This window comes from Polypterus senegalus, chromosome 13 (assembly GCF_016835505.1).
Source record: "Polypterus senegalus isolate Bchr_013 chromosome 13, ASM1683550v1, whole genome shotgun sequence".
NCBI classification, from domain to species: Eukaryota; Metazoa; Chordata; class Cladistia; order Polypteriformes; family Polypteridae; genus Polypterus; species Polypterus senegalus.
In genome coordinates, this window is record NC_053166.1 from 53,562,543 (window position 1) to 53,578,400 (window position 15,858).

At 45.2% G+C, this 15,858-nt stretch overlaps 1 protein-coding gene across 1 annotated transcript in view; it reads left to right on the plus strand.

Moving 5' to 3' along the window:
• Positions 1 to 645: 645 nt before the first annotated feature.
• Positions 646 to 15,858, plus strand: part of nsg2 (neuronal vesicle trafficking associated 2) — a 62,042-nt gene continuing 46,829 nt past the window's right edge. The window contains exons 1-3 of the mRNA XM_039774897.1: positions 646 to 749; positions 1,247 to 1,414; positions 3,716 to 3,835. Coding sequence (XP_039630831.1) covers positions 1,286 to 1,414; positions 3,716 to 3,835 — 249 coding nt within the window. The 5' untranslated portion in view covers positions 646 to 749; positions 1,247 to 1,285. The remainder of the gene's footprint in view (positions 750 to 1,246; positions 1,415 to 3,715; positions 3,836 to 15,858) is intronic.

A 15,858-nucleotide genomic window follows, 5' to 3' on the forward strand; every position in this document is an offset into this window, starting at 1 on the left:
TGGCACAGTCGAGTTTCTGTTTTGATCATTTAATATTATTTTGCCACGTCTCCTATACTTTGTCACTTTGTTTATTATGATTATTATGATTATTATAATCGCTATGATTTTGCGCCCTCCTCCCAATGTTAATGACAGGTATACACTGTATTGTAATGACTTTGTGGGACACACTCCTCAGGTCCGGACTACAGTACGTATACCGATAATGGAACTTTGTAAAATCCACTTTATCCCTGGAATCTGTTTAAGGTGTCAGTCACAATGTGTGTTTAAAGATTTCTTTCAGGACAATCTGAACTGGCCGAGGTATTTATAGGAGTGCACTCAGCCAGGTTTCGTTTCTTATTAATTGTTTTTAATACTATTTTGGTCGTTTGATTGTTCTAAAGCAAATAATATTTTTCTCTGATTTTTCTGACAATGCATTGTTTCACTACACATTAAGTATTGTATGTGAATTAAGTAAAGCATCTCAGGCCTTTAAAACGATACTGTATATGGGGTTTGGGGCGAAAGGGGCAGCAAGACAAACAGCCGCCGGTAGATGGCGAGAGTTGCTCGCAGTCCTTGTGGTTCTGCGCTCTCGGGCCACTGGATGGCACTGCTAACTCAGCCGAAGCTGCTGCGTGAGCATCGCATGGGAACAGCAAACGGTCTGCTCTCCTCCCACTGGTGGCGCGCTGCTTCGGGCGAGTGCACTGCTGCCTTGGCTTCTTCAGGTGAGGGAGTGCAGGTTTTCGCTTAAGGTGAGTAGTGGCGTCCGCCGATTTCGGGGCTCAAATCGTTGTGCTGTAATTAGCGGCGAATGAGGTACGGACAGGTAGAGGATTTAGGGATCTAGCTATGAATGTATTATTTTACTTTGTATTACAATCTCTGACTTTTACGAGGAGCCGCTTCTAACATCCGTCTCATAGTTGAGCCATTACAATCATGTTTTATTACGATTATCCCTAACATTTTTGGTTATTTTTTTAACGCGTTTTGATTGCAAAAATGTAAAAAGAAAAAATAATAGATTCAAAAGAAAAAAAAGACACGAGTGTTTTTCGTTGTTGCGAGTTAAACTGCTGGCCCCGCAATGCCGGGGGACGTGTGGCAAGAGAATCTGTTAAAAATGACATCTGAAAGCAACTGCCGGCTGTGCAATGAGGAGGCTGGTGTCGCAACGTAGGCTGCTTACAGAACTGTCCTCGTATGTAAGATACGATTATAAATCAAATCCTTCTTTTTGTGTTTCTAGTTGAGCCAGAAGATTCAGAGGCTTGGAATCTGCTGGAAGATGGTGAAATTAGGGAGTAATTTACATGACAAAGACAGCAAGCCGGCGAGTGCGGAGGATGGCTTTCAGAATGTTCCTCTGATTGCACCCTTGGATGTAAACCATCTGCAGTATTCTGCTCCAGACAAGGTAATTCTCGAGCTGTCCTTCACTGGGCTTTTACATGGCATCATTTATAGTCAAGAACAATAACACGATAGGCAGGTGAATTGAAAGTGGAATCAGTGATGGGGTGCGGGTAAATAGTGCAGGACAGCACTGCAGCAGGTTCCCTAGATCTGCTGGATGGCTTATTTCAGAAAACAAGTGCTAAATAAGAGGGAAGGAGAATGTCTGTACCAAACGAGCCAACACACCACCTAACAGGGGATCAGAGAGATTTGTGATGTGGCCCCAGGGGAACACCTGTCATCTCGCTGGCAAATCCTCACTTGACTGGCAGAGCCTACCTGTCAGACTTTGATTTGCGACGGCGGGATCACAGCTCCTCGTTAGTGCGGCGAGGCAGAGTGCCACAGATATGGTGGCCGTGTCTTCAGCAGGAGGCTGCAGGTGTGCAACAGAGATATGTGGAGTCCACTGTGGCCGTTTGGTGCCAGTTAGGACAGTGACGCTGCCCACCACAGGGCAGCCACCCTTCCAGTGGCCAGAAACCAAAGTCAACCTCCACAAAACTAAACTGTCGAAACTGCAGCAGACCTTCTGTTTTGCATAAAATATGAGCTGCTTTCCCTCAGCTCTGTTTATCTGATGTTTTCTTCAAGAAGCTAACATCTTTGGGCTTTCTCGATAAAATGCCAACTACTGAGATCAATCTGCCAGGCAGTCCAGAAGTAATTCTCATTCTGTGTGGCAGCTGGAGCCTTACCCGTGTTTGCTTTAATGTTGTGCCAGCCAAAGCTCTCTTTGTGCCTCTTCACTTGCTTGGAACTGTAGTCATGAAGGACACGAAAGCCAATTGCACAAGCTTAGGAGAGACTGTCCCAGGAGCTGGCTTTCTTTTTACATGCACGATTGTTAAAAATGGAAAGACTTCTTCTTCCCAAAACGTGCTGGAACCTTCATATTTACTTCAATGAGGTCTTTAATGTCCTCTTAGGCAGAGCCACCAGTGGTGTGTCTGTCTGCAGAGAGAGTGTTGACCTTGTCGAGAGGTTTACTTACCTCGACAGTGACATTCATGTCTCTGGTGACTCTTCCTATGAAGTCAGTAGACGGAATGGGAGAGCATTGGGAGTCATGAGGTCACCAGAAAGAGGTGTGTGGTGCTCCTGATATCTCTGCAAAAGGACAAAGGTCCGAGTCTTTAGAGTCCTGATGCCTCCTAACTTGCTATATGGTTACGAGACATGGACGCTATCCAGTGACCTGAGATGAAGACTGGACTCCATCGGTACTGTGTCTCTTCAGACAAGCCTTGAGTACCGTTGGTTTGATTTTGGTTGCTCACGGAGTCCCGAATGAGGCACATTACCTGCATTGTGAGGGAGCGTCACTTACGGCACTACGGCCATGTGGTGTGATTCCTCGAGGGTGATCCATCTTGCAGGATCCCAACTGTTGGCGACCTGAATGGCTGGAGCAGGCCAAGGGGTCGCCCATGTGACACCTGGCTGCGGCAGATAGAGGGTCATTTCCAGAGGGTGAGACTGGGCCGCGTGTCCGCTTGGGGGGGTTGCCAACCAGGCCGTTTCATTGTGTGGTGGGTGCGGCAACACGCTGTAACAGTGCAAGCTGCCCAACCTGACCTGAGATCTATGAAGGGTGCATCATCTCCACACTCACTGTTTTCTAGTGTGTGGTGGTCCCAGAGGTCCTGTGTGTATTGTAGTATGTGTTTATCATTTTAACCAAGCTTTGAAATACCATCCATTCATGGAGTTACTGTCTTGGGTTGGATTAGTTTCCATTTCTTTTTTTTTTGGTTGTTCTTGTTGTACCTTAAGACAAATGTGTTAGGCCGGCACTCTGTATGACCTTCTTGGAGGATGACATGCTTAGAAGAAATGGGTGGAAGTGTAATGAACAAATGTACCTCAGCTTGACAACACGTCGATTGCAGAGTCTTCAGTGGTCAGTTAGCTCGTCTGCTATTTATAATTGAGACGCGGAGTGGCCTGAGACGGCGTGCAGGGGAGGCGATAAAACAAACGGTGCTTCAGAGCCCCTCGGGAGGCCGCAGCTCGTTGAAATAGGCTCTTGGAAATTGGACTTTATCGATTTGAGACGCGCACAGGCAGGGATGTACTTCAGCTAGCAATAAAAGGAGTCATCTCTTTTAATGTGGCACGGTGGGTAGAGTGACAAAGCCCACGATGAAGGCCGCTGACGGTCCACATGTTCAGGGCGATGAAGATCCCTCAGCTGCAGGTCTTGATCACATCACGTGTGGATTCGCGTGTGGTTCATTGTCACATTTCTACTTCCTAGGTGGTCGTTAAAACAAGAACTGAATATCAGACTGATCAGAAAATCAAGGGAAAGCCAAAGGCCCCCAAAATTGAGGAGTTTACCATTAGCTTCAATGATGGTGTTTCAGAACGTCTTAAGGTAAGCACTTCCATGTGATGTTTTGTCTTTACCTTCAAGCGCCTCACTCGGACTCGGATGTTTGTGTTGCGCTCAGTGATGTGACAAATGACAGGCAGGTTAGTGTGTAGAAGTGAAAGAATGGGTCCATCGGAAGATCTGAGGCACATCGCTGTAGACAACTTGCGGCAGTTAATGCCAAGCTGCTGCATTTGATTTAACTGTCTCAAGAATCTCGGGAGCATCGTTAGAAATAAAAAAGAAAAAATACTGTTTGGGATTTCTGAGCGTACTTCAGTGAGCAAACCACCGTCAATGAGATGAGAAAGTCATCCTTGTGAAGCTGGCTTTGAAAAAGAGTCCTGGTTAGACGGAGCAAGCGGTCATCTTCACACTCTTGTGAGAAACTAATTTGTAGAGGCATCCACTGAGTGGCCACTTTATGAGGCTGCACTTCCTTTGGCCTTCATGAGTTTGTCTGGGCATTAATTCAACAAGGTGCTAAAAAGCATGGCTCAGGGATCTTGTACCCTGTGGAAGTGATTGTGGCGCTCAGTCGTTGTGAACAGCCCCACAAAAATGAGTCGAGATTCAGAGGAGGATGTGCAGGCCAGTGAAGCTGTGGAGACTCATCGTCACGTCCTGGGAGTCATCCGGTGCCGTGTGACGCGGTGCAGCATCATGCTGGAAGTGTCCGTTAGAAAGCGCCTCAACTCTGGCCATGAAGGGATGAACGCCTTGCCATTCAGATCTTCTTCACTGGGATTTATGTCCGTAGGCCCCCACCAGGCCCCTCAAGGGCTGGTCCTGTTGGCACCAAACAGGCTCGCTCCATGAACTCCTTTTGCTTGCACCAAATTCTGACCCTTCCGTCTGCATGGTGAAAAAGTATTGATGCTTCCTTTTTGTTAATAAATGACCACGTTCATCTTTTAGTTGTTTTAGGCTATCGAGACAAAGTCTGTCATGTGGTGCGTTCTGAGATGAATCTGGATGTGATTGGCCGTCTGCTTGTGTGATGCTCACGGCTCTCCTTTGATCCCTCGGATCCATAAGATGATTTCATATTATCCATCACTGGCAGTTTACTTACTTTCCGCTTCGTTGGCGGTAAACCTTTGAAACAGTTGTGCATACAAAACCCACGATGACGGGCACTTGGGAGCTGCTAAAACCGACACACATAGATAGCAGCAACTCTCATGCCATTCTCAGTATCGCTAAGGTCCATTCCAATGCTCAGTTGCAAACTAACAGACGCTAGAAACATGGCACTGCCTGATCGATGCCACACGCCGCAATCACTTGACGTGTGAAGTGTTGAAGTGTACAATTTGTGAGAAGGTGGAGGGTGTGCCTAATAAACCGACAGCTCCATGTACAGAATAACGCAGCTGGCTGATGGGTAACCGGCAAATGGCTGAATGCAATCTGAATATTTAGTTAAGTACTGCGGCTAACTCGGTTACCTGCGGCGTGCTTGTACCCTTTTACAATACAGTGGGCACCAGCATGCAAGGCATTTTTGGCTGGTGTGAACCCGGCCCGGACACAGACAGGCGGACATGTTGATTTACACCATTACACGTTTATTTTTACACAACTATGTACAAATAAGTGTCACTCAGGCTCAGTCTGTGCACAACACAAACCCCAACACACAGTCCTGGCCACTCAATGCCTTCTTCTCCGGGCCGCCTCCACACTCCTCTCGTGCCTTGTCCTTCTTCCACCCGACTCCAGCCCTGAATGAAGGGAGACGGCCCCTTTTATCCATGTCCCGGATGAGCTCCAGGTGTTCCCGACACTCCCCCCGTTGGCCACGCCCCAGCGTGGCGGAAGTGCCGACTGTTCTCCCAGCAGCTCACCGGGTGTCCTTTTTAATCTTCCCCCCAGCACTTCCGGGTGTGGTGGAAGTGCTGAGGTAACAGGTCCCCAAGGCATTGGGGCGCCTCCTGGCGGTGACCATGGGCCCCTGCAAGGGTGGGGCTTCCATGCCTTTAACCCGTGGCCCCCAAAGCAACCAGGGCGGCGGCTCCCACGTGATCCAGGGTGGGCGCAGACCCACATCCGGTCCCTCACGGCGTCCCGGCCGGGTCGTTGCCCATGGCATCCCTGACACTGGCTATCATGGATCCCATCCATTTAAGCAACCTTTCATGTCTCCCAGTGCAGCTTCAAGAGCATTTTTAACATATTCTGCTTTGATGTCAAATTTTGAAATTTGCCAACGAATGGTATGAAGATGAATCTGCATCACGTGTTTGTGTTAGAAGAAATCTGTAATTTACCACTAGGAGTGAACATTTAAGGAAAGGACTGGGAAGAGCAGCTCGGTGACAAGTACACTTACCGCATAGCAAGCAGACCCTCGTTTTATACGAAACCACAGCCTGAATTTGTCAGCTTGGTGAGTGGTCAGAAATGAAGCAGAAGGATGGTGGTCCGTGTCAGATCCCATGAGCCTTTCCGTAGTGGAACACCTCCCACCATATCATTCTGGTGACCTGGAAGCCAAAGCACTACACTGAACTCATTGTCATCTTCCAGACCCCATTCCATCACTTTCCATGAAGCATTATCCTGCCGCCACGAAAGGAGACATCTGATCGACCATGGCTATCCTGTTGAGATGCCGCGTGGCATTAAGACACAATCCACAGCTCATACCATTTTGTTCATTTGTCTCCGTCCAGTAACCTGAATTAGTCAGACTAGACGCTCCAGTTCCGTGTCTATGCCCTTTAACCTGGTAACATTTCACAATCTTGCTTTTCCCATGACAGTAGTGGAGCGTTCAGAGCTTTTTAGTCTCTGGCTGCCACGTTCAATTAGATACCAATTCTGGTGTCTCTTTCGGCACCGCGTGTTGTTCTCTTCTCTCTGTTAGTCTGCATTGGTCTGTCGACCTCCACTGGCTCCTGTTATTATAAGACCACTGTTGCCAAAATGTATTCTGGGTGATATTCTACTTGGGTCATGTATGAAAATCCTAGTAGGGTTGCTGGTCCTGATACACTCAAGCAAGCGCATCTGTCTTCTGTGACCAAGAGCTTTTAACCGTCTTGAATATTTAGTCTTGTCTGTCCCCTCCAGAAATGGCCATCTATGTTAACCTCCCCACCCACATCAGATGGCTTTGTCTGCACATGAGATGTTGTCACTGATGGAAAAGTCAATTATGCGTAAACGTCAGATATACCTGATAAATCGGTCACTCTTTGTATGGTGCTGTTCTGTTAATTTATTGTCTGAATCTGCTCATCCTACTCGGGACCATTGCAGGAGAGGTCTATCATTTTATCAATCGATTTTATGGTCTCTGAATGGTACTAAGTGGACTTAACAAGTCACATCTAAATGCAGCCTTTTAAAATAGTCTCCAGGTATAAATTCCCTGTAAGGCCAACAAATAAATCCCTTGTGGCTATAAAGAACAAGTCCATCACATAGCTAAGTACCTCGTAATAGCTGTCCCTTGTCTTAATCCACTTATAGAGTCACGCGAGGCTGGAAACTGAAGTGGCAGCACTTGGCACAAGCACAACCCAGCATGGACGCCTCAGAGATATGTGAGAAAATCCTGGAGAGACGACATCTCAGGGAGCAAACTGGGATTTGAGTCCAGTGCCCTGGACTGGTTTACATGTAGACAGAAAGATCTGATCTTTTAACGTAGTTCTTGATGTTTTCAGTATTTAATTTGCAAACTTGATTTCCGGTAGTCGCAGAATCCTGCGTATTGTTATCTGGTTCATGGTGTAAATCTTTGCTAGTGTTGAATACAAATTAACAGAATACTGTAATTAATATTCCTAAACTGCACAGCATATCACAGGTTTAGTGTACAGAATATGGTTGCACTTTAAGATAATAAAAGGCTGCAGAAGATGACAGTGGTCTGCACTCCCAGACTGCTTAGAGATTAAAACTATGAACAATTAGGGAATGCCAAAAGATGTTTCCAGTTATATACAATTCTTTAGTTGACTGGCTAACACTTTTACCCAAAAGACGCCCGCACAGTTCCTTCCCCTACTTTCCTTCAGGTGCTTTTTACAGCTCATAGTTGGCGAGTTGGAGTCCGGGGCGGGGATGGCACCTGCCGTCCATCGTTTTCAAGTCCACTCATTAATCCATTCCTTTCTTGAATGTGCTTATCCAGTGCGAGGCTTTGGATCCCAGCAGGATAGCGTTTGATGCCAACCTTTGATCTGATGCCTCTCGCCGAAGATACACGTTTAGGAAAACTGGCTGCTTTAATAACTAAGTTCTTAACAAATCTTGTGAGAGTCTTCATCTTCAGAAAGGTCTTCACATATTGGTTAATTAAAATCTATTATAATAAATGTCTTGGCTTTTTTATAACCCACCTTCTCCACCATACAAGTATGTAACAACCTAAAGCAGAAAGAAATGTGTGATTTGAATTTCTTGATGTACACGACGTCTCCCACACTTTGTTCTTCTGCTCCAGCTCCACAAAGTGAATTTTATTATGCTGATTCTTGTATCCTGCTAGAACATAATGTTTTCTACTCCTTCAGCTTTCATTTGTCATTAACAAGTAGAGGCCCACGTGTAAAGCACAGCTCCTCATTTAAAATTGTTATTCTATCACAGCACATTTTTGACAAGATTTAAAATAACAGCAGTCGCCATCCTGCCATTCCAAGTGAAGCATTTCGGACGCTTAGACTCCTTCTATTTAATATATATCAGCCTTAAATTATTTCTGTGTCAGAATGCACAATTAATTGTCTTGACAGCCTGCAGTCTAAACCCAGATGTGTGGTGGCATGGATGACAGTGCATTAGATAGACTGGTGCAAGCCAAACATTTGTAATCCTATCGCCTTTCACACAAAGCTATATTTGTGCAGGCTGAGCATGAGAGAGAAATCCATCCATCCATCCATATTTTTCATTTATAACCACAATTTATTTATTCCCAGATATGTACATTACAATAGCAATCAAACGCATATTGCCATAGCCAAAATATTGAAAAAAAAAAATCAGCCCATCCATTTTGGAGCAGGTCAATCAATTTCATTGTTCAAGAAATCCTGATGGCGCACCAGTGAGTGCAAATCAAGAAGCAACTCTGGTTGGGGTACCAGTTGAAGAAAATATCCATCCATCCATCCATTATCCAACCCACTATATCCTAACTACAGGGTCACAGGGGTGTGCTAGAGCCGATCCCAGCCAACACAGGGCGCAAGGCAGGAAACAAACCCCGGGCAGGGCGCCAGCCCACCGCAGGGCACACCCACTCACACACCAAGCACACACTAAGGACGGTTTCGAATCGCCAATCCACCTGACCTGCATGTCTTTGGACCGTGGGAGGAAACCCACGCAGACACGGGGAGAACATGCAAAGTCCACACAGGGAGGACCAGTGAAGCAAACCTAGGTCTCCTTACTGTGTGGCAGCAGCGTTACCACTGTGCCACCCTTGAAGAAAATGTAAATATGCAAAATATGATTACATTTCTTTATGTGGTGCTTCTGATATCCCTGCAAAAGGATGAAGATCCAAGTCTTTAGAGTCCTGGTGCTTCCTGTCTTGCTATATGGTTACGAGACATGGGCGCTGTCTGAGACAAAGACTGGACTCCTTTGGTACTTTGTCTCTCCGGAAAATCCTTGGGTACCACTGGTTTGACTTTGTGTCGAATGAGCGGTTGCTCATGGAGACCCGAATGAGGCACATTACCTGCATTGTGAGGGAGCATCAGTTACGGCACAACAGCCATATGACGTGATTAAATGAGGGTGATCCGGCTTACAGGGTCCTCATTGTTGGAGACCCGAGCATTTGGACCAGGCCAAGGGGATGCTGGCTGTATTGGACAGATGGTCATTTCCAAGGGGTGGGTCTGCTCGAGCTGTTTTGTCATGTGGTGGGAGCGGCAACACGCTGTACCAGTGCATGCTCCCCAACCTGACCTGATTTCTTTTTGCAGGTAAAGTAGATGAATGGATGGACGTTTATTCCAATAATTATAATAGTATGTGGTTCATAGTTATTAAAGCTCAAACTAAGTACACATATGCCAACATACGCACACAAACACACACAGTGCCATCAGAATATATTCAGACCCCTTCACGCTTTTCACATTTTGCAGCCTTGTGCTAAAATTATTTAAATTCATTTTTCCCACATCAAGCGATACTCAATACCTCAGAATGACAGAGCAAAATTGGTGCAAATTTATTAAAATTAAAAAAAAAAATGAAATATCCCATCAACACAGGAATTCAGACCCCTTATTCAGTGCTTAGTTGAAGCTCCTTTGGCGATGATTACAGCCTGGAGTTGCCTTGGGTCTTCACACGCCTGTATTTGGGGTTTTTCTTCCATTCTTCTCTGCAGATCCTTGGATGGAGACTGCTGTTTTTGGGTCTGCCCAGTCATGCTGAACTGAGGTGAAGTCTCGAGTTGTGCCTAAGCCACTCGTGTACTGTGTTTGCTTTGTGCTTAGGGTCTTTGTCCAGTACCCAGTCTGAGGTCCAGAGTGCTCTGCACTACTGTAGATTTTCATTAAGAATGCCTCATTGTTTCGCTCCATTCATCTTTCCCTCAACGTGGTTTAATCTCCCAGCCTCTGCTGCCACCACCATGCTTTCCTGTCAAGATGTTGTTGCACAGGTGATGAGCGGTGCTTGGTGTGCCCCAAGCATGATGTTCATCTTGGTTTCACTGGACCAGAGATTCTTGTTTCTCAAGGTCTGAGAATCATTTAGGTGTGTCTTTACGTGTGTCCTCCATGTGTCTTTTACTGTAGCGAGGCTTCTGTCTGGTCACTCTGTCATTCATTAAACCCTGATTAGTGGAGTGTTGCAGTGATGGTTGGCCTTCTGGAAGTTTCTACAGTCCCCACACGGGTTCTCTGAAGTTCAGCCAAAGTGACCCTTGGCCTCTTAGTCACCTCTCTTACCAGGGCCTTTCTCCCATGACTGCACAGTTTGGTTGGGCAGCCAGATCTAGGAAGACCTTTGGTTGTTCCAGACTCCTTCGTATTAAGAATTATGAAGGCAATTGTGCCCTTGGAAACCTTTATGATTTGTTAATTGCAAGGATTGTTTTCTAGTTATGATGGAAGAAAAGCCTATAGCCACTCTGGCCCTGACTTTGCAGACCCCTGAGCACGATGCAGCTTAGGTTAGTTTGAGTTGAATGAAGTTTAGGTACTGTATATTCTCAGACTATATAATGCACTAGTGAGTACTGTATGCAGTTGTGGTCACCACGCTACAAGAAAGACATAGCAGCACTTGAAGCTGTGCATCACGTTACATAAGGACATGGCCTAACTCTGATAGACTCAACAGTCTTAAGAAGAGGAGGCTGTGTGGGATCCTAAGCTAGGTCTTCAAAATTCTTGAAGATACGGATACAGCAGAATTCTTTAAACTAAGAAGCAAATCTGTCTTGGATTACACAAGTGAAAATTAAGGGGAAGTGTTTAAAAACTGAAGCACTAAACAGTTGTGGGAATCTGGAATAAACTACTAAGAGAGAGAGTTGAGGCAAAAATCATGATGAGCTTGAAAAAGTCTCTGAATGAGACATTGGGGCATCTTAGCTATTGGCTAACCAAATTAGCTTGATGGACTGAACCATCTCCTCTTGTTAGTCAAAGTTCTTATGGTCCATATGTATATAGTGTAAAAGAAGACAAGGCAAAGAGTTGGGGAGACACTGTGACCCCGTAGTATATTGTCAAGGCAAATACTTTTCAGCAAAAGAATGTCCTTAAGGACACGAGTCTCAGTTTCGATTGGCTAAGATGGCGACACTTCCTGTTAGGTACAGGTCAGGCAGGAAGAAGCAGGTCCAGGGGGACGGACATTGGATGTGACATCAGAGGTGGCCGGGTTGTCAATCATCCAGTCTGTAGGGGGAGGGAGAGAAGAGGCGTAATTAGTAAACACTGCCATCTTGTGGATCGCCGTTGAATTACCACCATCAGAGCCCTAAGACACACGTGTGTGACAATAACTAAATGCATTTGTTTATATAGTTCACTCTTTCAATATAAATTAGGTCAATCTTTCCTTGCGTTTTGAGTTAATACTCGTGTTGTTAAAAGATTGGTAAATACACCATGTTATGATGAACTGTCTCCAGTGATGTAAAAAGAAAGAAGGCTTATGGTGGATTCACTTATTCTTATATAATTAAAAGGTTAGAGTTGGTTTGCCATATGAAGTCAGAACAAAAGCCCATGGTTAATGCCTTTGATTTCTATTTTTGGTCAGTGAAATGTACAAAATATTCTGCTGTAGGTGGGCTTTTGCGTCCCAAGTTCTTTAGGCCTACTCCCTTTCGCTGCCTGCTCCCTCGATTCCTGACACGAGGTCCAATGCCCGAGCAGACTGTAGTCAAACCCTAAAGAGCTCCAATTACTGCAGCGTATGTGTCATTTAACTGGCTAATTAGGTCCGTTTTATACGCGCTAGAGCCAGCGTTAGGACGGCTGTTCCCCCTGTCAGTAGCACGGTGAGTCAGTGGAAGCTGAAGCCACAATGGCTCTTTTGCTGCCAGGCCACGCTGTACTGTCCGTGACCCTTGGATCTCTGTTTGGAGCAGACGCTTGAGCTGAACCCTGGGTACTGTGCTGATCCGATGGTATCCAAAGCCACAGCAATCTGTATTTAAAAGTGTGAGAGAAAGCTAACGCAGTGCCATCATTCAGAGGGGCTGGGGCTAATACACATGTATCACGTTTAAGATTTACAGCGTGTGTGCCTTTTTGAAATGATTATGTTTGATATTTAACTTGGCAGATAAGTCATGTGGATGACAGCACAAGGCGTCTTTAACGGGTAATTGTGCAGAAATCACACAATCCACTTCTGTGTCATCAGAGGTTACTTTGTTATTTGAAGTTCATAAGTTGCCATAGAAACTAGTTGCTATGACAGCGAAAGCAGACATCACTGATGAATGGAAACATCTTCTGTGCCTTGCGTTTAACTAAATGGGATCAGTTTGATTAAAATGGCAGCCCATGAGCTCTTTGATATTTGCCAGATTTATGCGACAATCAGCTTGCTCTGTAGCTGCTGCAACTTGGGAATAAGAGCCTGCTGCTGTGTGGGATGCCATCAGTTAAATGAGTGTCTTTGCTGAGAAGAACTGAGATGGTCTAGGGTGGCAAAGGAGACAGCAACATGACCGGGCACTCGTCTCTAGCCATAGCAACCGCTGGTTAAGTGATTATTTTAAGAACTCGTTCTGCATCTCCCCAATCTAGCAGTATTCCTTACATCACAAAAGGCAACCTGATGTCCGCATGTATTTCATGGACCAATTCTTAAAATGTTGGCAGACCTGTTTGTGGTGACTGACGGGCAAGAATATTTGAAGGAAGTTGTACTTTAGTGAAATTAAAGTCAGCAGTGAGAAGAAAGATCGCTCGCTTGCTCGCTCCTGAAAACTATGCATCTCACCCCTGATCGAAACTGTATCTTCTGACAAAAGGTAAAGACAGGGGAAGCATTGAAGGAACTGCCCACCCATCCCCACCAGCCCAGTATGCCACCTGTATGTTTCTGCTATGGAAAGTGTGCTGGAAGATTTATAGGAGGGCAGTCTCTGGCTTCCTCTTAGTGGATTGCAGTAAAATGGTGGACACCAACGGCCTTCGAAACAATGGCACCGTGCAGGTGGGAAGGGAGGCAACATTAGGCTAACACTTTTCCACAGGGACACAATTGTTCTCTTCCCCATAAAACTGAGCGTAAATGTTTGAGATGAGTTGGAGCCAACGCTTACTTGTTTTGGCAGTTTATAGGTCAAGACTGAAGTGTTTAAGGGTCCTCCTCGTATCCTGGACCCCAGAACTGGTTAGTAGTGTTTGATATCCTGGAAGGGAAATACAGAAAAGCATTCCCAGAATCACTAATGGGCAGACATCTAGAGAATTCTATGGCTAAGAATAGTGAAAAATAATCATTTTATCCCAAGTTATTTGCTTCAAGGTTAGTTTACATTCTGCACTCCATGTACTTTACCACATTAACTCTTTTTGAATATTTTTCCAAAAACTCACGTTTTTCTAAAAAGAACACAAAGCAGTGGTTTAACACATCAATGAACAAAAACATTTATTTTTGACAAATGTCACTATCTTGCATGTTGTATGAGCCTGCATACTATGTGATTTCACATACAGTACATACCGCATATATGTCCATCCATCCATCCAGTATCCAACCCGCTATATCCTAACTACAGGGTCACGGGGGTCTGCTGGAGCCAATCCCAGCCAACACTGGGCACAAGGCAGGAAACAAACCCCGGGCAGGGCGCCAGCCCACCGTAGCCGCATTCATGTTACACAGCAAAATCTTTCAAAAGTATGATAACGCTCAAAGCTGCCAATTGCATGCATTGCTACACTGCACCACTTACAATATGAGTTGCACTGGTGCCTCCTTTTCAATGGTCTGTTGCTGCACACAAAACATTCAGGTTTGGACTTTTTGGCCTTGTATGTTGCAGGAAAGTGGCGCTCAGTCAGCCTGTCTGGCACCGCTCTTTGTGATGGCCTTCCTCACTTTGCCAAAGGCACCGCAACATACTCTGCCAGCAAGCCGTCGACCACCTTCTTTCAGAAATTTTCCACAGTCGTTGTGCTGTCACTGTTTGCCTGCTTGAACAATAAATAGCCATTTGTAAGTGCAACCTCAGGTGTGCCATGGCACACAGGTGCGTCAGATGTGGAAATGCACTCAGCTGGCAGCCGATCACTTCTTCCTTTCGTGGTCGTTTAAACCCACAGGGTTCTTTGATTGCTCTTTGTGGGTTGTCAGTGCACTTAAAAGGGTAAAAATGGACCCCAAAGCCACAAATGTCGAGAAGCACCACCAGATTTCCATCCTGCATGCATTAAAAAAAAAGGATTATGAGGATTACTACCGGATATGTAACACTGATCCCTGTGCAGTGCAGCACTGCATGGCTAATTATGTAAGAATGTCACTCACCTGCCCTCAACAGAAAACTCAGTGAAATAATAAAAACAAAAGATACAGTGGTGTGAAAAACTATTTGCCCCCTTCCTGATTTCTTATTCTTTTGCATGTTTGTCACACAAAATGTTTCTGATCATCAAACACATTTAACCATTAGTCAAATATAACACAAGTAAACACAAAATGCAGTTTTTAAATGATGGTTTTTATTATTTAGGTTGAAAAAAAGTCCAAACCTACATGGCCCTGTGTGAAAAAGTAATTGCCCCCTTGTTAAAAAATAACCTAACTGTGGTGTATCACACCTGAGTTCAATTTCCGTAGCCACCCCCAAGCCTGATTACTGCCACACCAGTTTCAATCAAGAAATCACTTAAATAGGAGCTGCCTGACACAGAGAAGTAGACCAAAAGCACCTCAAAAGCTAGACATCATGCCAAGATCCAAAGAAATTCAGGAACAAATGAGAACAGAAGTAATTGAGATCTATCAGTCTGGTAAAGGTTATAAAGCCATTTCTAAAGCTTTGGGACTCCAGCGAACCACAGTGAGAGCCATTATCCACAAATGGCAAAAACATGGAACAGTGGTGAACCTTCCCAGGAGTGGCGGCCGACCAAAATTACCCCAAGAGCGCAGAGACGACTCATCTGAGAGGTCACAAAAGACCCCAGGACAACGTCTAAAGAATTGCAGGCCTCACTTGCCTCAATTAAGGTCAGTGTTCACGACTCCACCATAAGAAAGAGACTGGGCAAAACGGCATGCATGGCAGATTTCCAAGGCGCAAACCACTTTTAAGCAAAAGAACATTAGGGCTTGTCTCAATTTTGCTAAGAAACATCTCAATGATTGCCAAGACTTTTGGGAAAATACCTTGTGGACTGATGAGACAAAAGTTGAACTTTTTGAAAGGCAAATGTCCCGTTACATCTGGCGTAAAAGGAACACAGCATTTCAGAAAAAGAACATCATACCAACAGTAAAATATGGTGGTGTGATGATCTGGGGTTGTTTTGCTGCTTCAGGACCTGGAAGGCTTGCTG